General features: G+C 36.6%; 1 protein-coding gene across 1 annotated transcript in view; it reads right to left on the bottom strand.

The window, feature by feature from the left end:
* erbb2 (erb-b2 receptor tyrosine kinase 2) overlaps positions 1–540 on the bottom strand; it is a 36,031-nt gene extending 35,491 nt beyond the window's left edge. Inside the window, exon 1 of the mRNA XM_015375991.1 lies at positions 289–540. Within this exon, the coding sequence (XP_015231477.1) occupies positions 289–361 (73 nt within the window). The 5' untranslated portion in view covers positions 362–540. The remainder of the gene's footprint in view (positions 1–288) is intronic.
* Positions 541–6,576: the final 6,036 nt, after the last annotated feature.

Genomic DNA, 6,576 nt, shown 5'->3' with positions numbered 1-6,576 from the left:
TTTCTTTTTATTTTAGTTCTTATTTGTGTTTTTATTTTTTTGGACTTGCAGGCAGCATGACAGGTGTGATTTCCCTTCATTTCTGCGCTTTCTTCACCCTGCGAGCCTCAGCAAAGCCCGTCTGGCGCAGCGCAGTCACGCAGGAATGTGGTTCAGACCAGAAACAAGCTCGGAGTATTTCTGAGGAACTTCTAACCGCCAGGAGCGAGCTGACAGAAACCCTAACGGCTCCACACTCTCTGCCTTTCCGCTCGGACAGCGCTGGAGACGTTAAAAAGTTTAACCCACCTTCCCTGCTCAGTCCGCCCGTCGCTCCCAGCAGAAGGGCTCCGACCAACAGCAAACTTCTCGCCGCCTCCATCTCAGTCCATGTTTCCAAACGTGGATGTTTTCTTCTTTTCTTAATAAATGCCAATAAGGGAAAAACTCTCTCCTTCTCCTCCTCCTCAGATGAAGCTTTTTTTCTTCTTCCAACCAGTCCTGAGCTGAGTTGTAGTCCAGACTTCCTTCCTTGGATTTCGTGCCTGTCGGTAGTAAAAGCGTGAACGCGCACAGGAGTAGAGGCGCGCTCCCTTGAAGGCCGGGACAGGGCGTGGCTGGGTTAACATAGCCAAACCCCACTCCACTAAAAAATGCGACACACATCTGTCCATGGCCGGTTCTAGACAGGGGCCAACAGGGGCCAGTGCCCCTCTAGATCATGTCCTGGCCCCTGTTATGGCCCCTGCACTGAAAACATATTACAAAGAGATTCTAATGATGATATGTGCTGGAACAGACATGGTTACTGATAGGTCCTTTGGACCTATTTCATGTTTTTTCTTTTACAAATTCTGTTTTACTAATTATTTAGAAACAATAAGGTAATAGCTTCAGTGGTATGGAGATAGAATCCCAGTTTACATCTGCTAAATGTTTTTTTTCAAAACATAAAATTTTTTTTTTAATTTTTACATTTGAATTTATTTGTTTTTCTTGAGTTCTATTTCAGATTTTATAGAAAACTGTAATTTTAACTTAAATTATGTCCAAAATATGTAAAATTTCTAAAAGATGAATATATATTGACCTAATAAAAGATGGGGTATTAACCTATTTAAACCCACGGGGTCGCCGGCGACCCGGTGGACCTTAGGTGGGGGTAATAACTCAGAATGCATAAAAGCAGAAAAGAAACAATTTTACATGCAAACTCGTTTAGCGCTAAAAACATTACGTAATATTTTTTTTATAGACAATAACTAATTTTTAATATCCGCCACATATTTGTCCTTTTCTCAAATAATTACACTGTCATTTCAAAGTCAAGGTTATAAAATGAAGGGAAAAACTTTCTCAAAAGAAAATAAAAACATTTTCAGTGGGTTGCTGACATTTTTCTTAAACGACACCAAAACATAAATTTCTGTTATATGTAGAGTAGATTTATTTTGGAAATTCAATGCAGTTGATCTGTGGAGAGAATGCTGACCACCACACTAACCAGCATTTGTTAGTCTATCTACTTTTCTAAAGATTAGTGCATCTTCATCATTTTTAAGCCAAAGTGATGAAGAGCCAATATCAAGTGTCTAAAGAGCCACAGTTTGCAGACCCTGGTCCAGAGTGCTGTGCAGCATTGAGACCCAGCAATCCAGGATTTTAATTCTGATCAGAAATATTTTCCTACACTAGTTTGCTGGTGGTTAATATCGAGCAGAGAACAGGTTTTACTAGTACGGAGTCCACAGCTAGATTCTTCCACCCGAGCTGATGATGTTTGCAGCTCCCCTACAGTAACTTCTTTGATTATTGCTGATTAATGCTGTCACTGATCAATCTGTGTGTTTAGGTGGACAGCCATGTTTTTTTAGCTTGTTATCATACTGTTATTCGTAATGGATTACAAAGAATTCCATGTTGTTTAATACCTACCTGTGTGCTTTTCAATCCCAAAATACTTTATCTTGGTCACTAAATATTCAAATAAAATGCAACGGCCAGATGTGGAAAAGATCAGTGTGTGAATGAGGCTATAAGTTTAAACATATAGAAGAAAGTCAGATAACCATGAAAAAATGTAGTTTTCTTAATCACCAAAATCTTCTAAAGTTCTAAAGTATTATGGTTCAGAGTGATTAAATTGATCTAGAATTCCGACCTTCCCAGCATCCCTGGAATATCTGGATTTAATATGAACCTACTTTATCTCTTCCTTCAAGTATATTATCCATTACATTTAAAGGTTGTGTCCTGGTTGAATCATCAGGCCATTAGTGTGAGCGCCTCTGTAATAAACTGTTGACATGCCTAGTTTATCTTCTTGCTCAGTGATCAAACTGTAAATATCTTGATTTCTATGCTACATGGAACTGCTTAAACCTTGGCCAGCCCATCACATTTACTCCTACCATGGATGAGCGAATCAACAGCTCATCCAGAGATCTCAAAAAACCCAGATCATTTATAGCTCTGCATGGCTTAAGGTCAGAGTTTAAGGTTCAATAAAAAGAAAAAGGGACTGGGCTAAGTTGTATCTGTGCGGGAGCACCAATACTAAATATATTTAGTAAAGGATAGAAGACCCCAGGGCTTTTACTGAAACATATTTTCAGCATGGATATTTTCAGCTGTAATGGAATAAGACTGTCCCAATACAGCTGGCGTGAAAATAATAGCATTTCATAAAAAGACCTATCAGAACTCAGAACAGAGGGACCTAGAATTCAGGCAAGACAGACAGTTCATTTAAAGACAGGCTGTGGATCTGTGGTATAAACGAATAGGGCATCTATAACAGGAACGTCTATTGGAGAGAAAAACAGGTTAGCAACCACGATAATATGATGGAGGATGATTATGAACGCATAAGTCACTAACCTGGTTTTACAGTTCAGTCCATGCCCAGAGAACGAGGATGATTCCAGCCAATCGGCTGACGAGACGCAGCAGACGCTTCCAGAGTGTTCCAGATGTGGAAGCCTAAAAGGCTGCAGTGCTGACAGGAGTTCAGACCCGAGCCGACGAAGGAAGGCAGGATAATCCACAGGGCGAAGTCAAGAGGTAGATCCAGAATCCAACAGGATTTCAAAGACAGGCCAGGAAAAAAGATCAGACTGGGGCAGGCAGGCTCAACGGTCCAAATACAGAAACCGATCGGGATTAGGTAATCAGAACACTGTAGAAACGCTATGGAACTCTCAACACCAAAGGCTCAAAAATAATCTGGCACTGATGGCTTGAAACAGGCAGCATAAGTAGGGGCTGGAACAGGTGGATCAGATGAGCAGTGATGAGAAAACAGGGCAAAGCTAGACAAGTGAATGTGATGAGCAATCAAGCCAGCCATCAGTGCCAAAATCATGACAAGAACAAATTATAAGGTAACTCAAAGAGCTGTGCCAATCCTGTGCAAAGTACAGGGAAACAGTTTATTGAAAATAGAAAAATTCAGCTATAAACCAAACATCTGGGTTACACAGTGGTGGAGGTGGTAGCACCGGTGCCTTGCAACTAGAAGGTTGTAGGTTCAAATTCCTGCTTGGATGGGTGCAACAGAACATGTAAAAAATACATAAATGCCCTGCCATCATTTTAAGACACTAAAAGAAGCTCACTTAGGTCATGTAGCATAACAATCGTCCATATCCTTCCAGCTAGCCCACCACAGGAATCAGATATAAAGAAAAGTTAGTGCCCAGTTAAGGGCTTACATTTAATCAACATGCTAAGTTGCATGTCCTTGACTCCCGCAGATGTGGCTGAATTATATCAATTCTAGAAAGAAGACTTGGCTCAGATGTCTCCACTGTCAGGTATCGCATATGTTTTTGGCAGTTTTTGCCGCCAGGGAATTGCACAACCAGTTACCAGCTCTTTCCCTAATAACGAATGCAAATCTCTTGAATACAATGTTTTTATATTTAAACTGGTTCTCTGTTTTTCACGTTAATAAAAAAAAAAAAAACATACATTTTCTTTGTAAAAAAAACAAAGAAAATGTATTTATTCTTTGGGGGGGAAATATTTTTTTTCAGTGCATTGTACAGTTTAACTCCGACCAACGCCCCACTTTAAGTTAAAATATCTCCACTATGTTGATATCAGTTTGGAAAAAGTTGAGATAAATTATATTAACTAACTGCTAAATAAGATTAAAACAAATGAATTATACTTTATTACTTTTTATTAATCTATCTGAGACAATAAAATTGAAATGTCTGTAAACAACCAAATACTTATGAATTAATATTACTGTGAATACTGAGCAGCTCCAATTATCAACATGCTATTCGTATAATGTAAAAAAACAAAACAAAAAAAAAACAATAATTATGTAATGACTGAATTACTAGATATACGAATGTATTTTCCTCCCTAATCTTGTCAAATGAATTAATTAATTAGAAGCTGCTTGTTTGCAAAACTGTCACTGGCTTCAATTTACAGTACTCTAAATGGAAAAAAGGCAGTGAAGTACTATTTTTATAATTTATAAACTCTTTCATCCTAAAATATGCTTCTGGACAAACGATTGCTCCTCCATGGTGCTTAGTTTACAAGGAGGGAGGTATTTACCAAATGCAATCATCTTTTAGCATCTGTATGTTTCCATTCGTTTTCTCATGCTCACCAGTCATGACTAGAGATCAGGAGTTGAGGGAGGAAGAATAAACTCCATTCATCCCAGTCAGTCCACTCTCCCCACTCACAGCAGCCCAGGTCAGAGTCCATCCTCCTGCACAAAACTTCCAGAAAACAAAACGCTCCAGTCAACTGGCCACACAGAAAACCAATTCTACTTCAATCTAAACTTTTCCTGTTTTTTTTTTTTTTTCTGCAGACAATGTGGTTGCAGGGCCAATTCAACTCGAACCTTAAATCAATTTTCAATCAGAGAGCTTCTGAGCAATAATGAACACCAACTTTATGGTTTGATGTGAAGCATGATTAAATAAAAAAAAGAAAAATAAAAAGCCTGGTTTTTATATTGTTTTCTATTGTTGGCACTAGTTTCCCGGAGTAGCTACATTATAAAAGTAAGGGGAGGAATTGTGGAAAGAATCGTCTGAACTATTAAATAGTATTTTCAACAGACAAAGAGATTTGAAGCGAGGTGTTAGGAAAGTGAGAGCTTTTTACAAATGTACCAATCCTTAAGTTCTGTATAAAAAAAGATTGCAGATGACTAGTCCCTCTGCAACTTCAAGTTATATCTAGAGAAAATTGTAAACTCACTGAAGAAGACCCTCCTCCTGTCATGCTTCCTTACTTTTCTGTAAGCTCACAAGGAGATATTCTGATCAAAAGAATGTTGTTCTCTTAAAAAAAAAAAGGTGGACAATCGCTCTTTAATCAGTAACTCAGTAAGCTTTCACTTACTGTAATATATATATATATATATATATATATATATATATATATATATATATATATATATATATATATATATATATATATAAAAAGAGAATAAAGAGTCTAAATAATCTAGACTATAAGTAATAATAATGAGGAAACAAGTGTGAGCAATATGTGCAATTTCTTATATTGAGCAATAATTCTCATTTATAGCTAAAAAGTGAATTCAAAATATTCAGTCTATAATTTTTTTAATCAGCATCATATTTATAACAATATAATCATTTTATAACTTTATTGCACCCTTCTGAACAACTCTCAATGTTATGTTTGCTTTACTTTTACCAAGAAAATCGTGTTAACATTTCCTGCCAGCGTTCCACCATCAAAGTTTCTATCTGAGATTTAAAGTAAAACAGATTTAGAAAATAATTATTCATTTTATTTTATTGATGAGTTTAATATATTCTTTGGATAATATTTTGTAGTTCTTGGCTGTACGTTAACTTTATGTAAAACTGATGTTATTGCACTCTAAGTGTATTTAGTACTATTTCTATTGTTTTTTTAACTGTTTGCTGTAGTAACCCTTTTTGTCTTACTAGGCGGATAAAGACGGAGAGTCCAGAGCTTCTCAGCAGAGCCGCAGGTTTACCGCCTCCATGTGACACAGCATTAATGCAGTAATCCATTCAAAAGGACACCCAACCAAGTATTCAGTGGGTGTCCTACACAGTACATAGACATATGTCTGTAAGAAACCATTGTTTTTCAAAAATTCTTGTTAACTTATATAAAACAAAGAAAAGTAGTTTGGGGTTTTATTTGCTATGAGACGGAATCATCACAGTTAACTAGAATAAACGCTTGGAATAAATAAAAATGTATGTAATGAATATATTGGCTCTTTTTAGTTTGGTTACCGTGATTAAGTAACCTTTGACTATTTCATATTGCTGTGATGTGGATTTATAACATTTAAAACTTTCATGCTAATTCTGTAAAGGAGGTGATCCCATTTATTAAACTTTAACAATAAACAAAGAAGCACAACATCACTAATATTAAATTTATATCAACGGGTAACTAAATAAATACTCTAGTGAGATTTAGTATCATTGTTTCTAATAAAAGCTAAAGCACCATGCAAAAGTTTTTAAACTTACCATCTTTCTCTTGCATCTTTTATTTGTCTCTAATCCAGGATCTGTTTCACCCATAGAAACAACATTCAGTTTT

This window comes from Cyprinodon variegatus, unplaced genomic scaffold (assembly GCF_000732505.1).
Source record: "Cyprinodon variegatus isolate N-32 unplaced genomic scaffold, C_variegatus-1.0 Scaffold128, whole genome shotgun sequence".
Lineage (NCBI taxonomy): Eukaryota > Metazoa > Chordata > Actinopteri > Cyprinodontiformes > Cyprinodontidae > Cyprinodon > Cyprinodon variegatus.
This window is presented reverse-complemented; position numbering and strand designations above follow the sequence as displayed.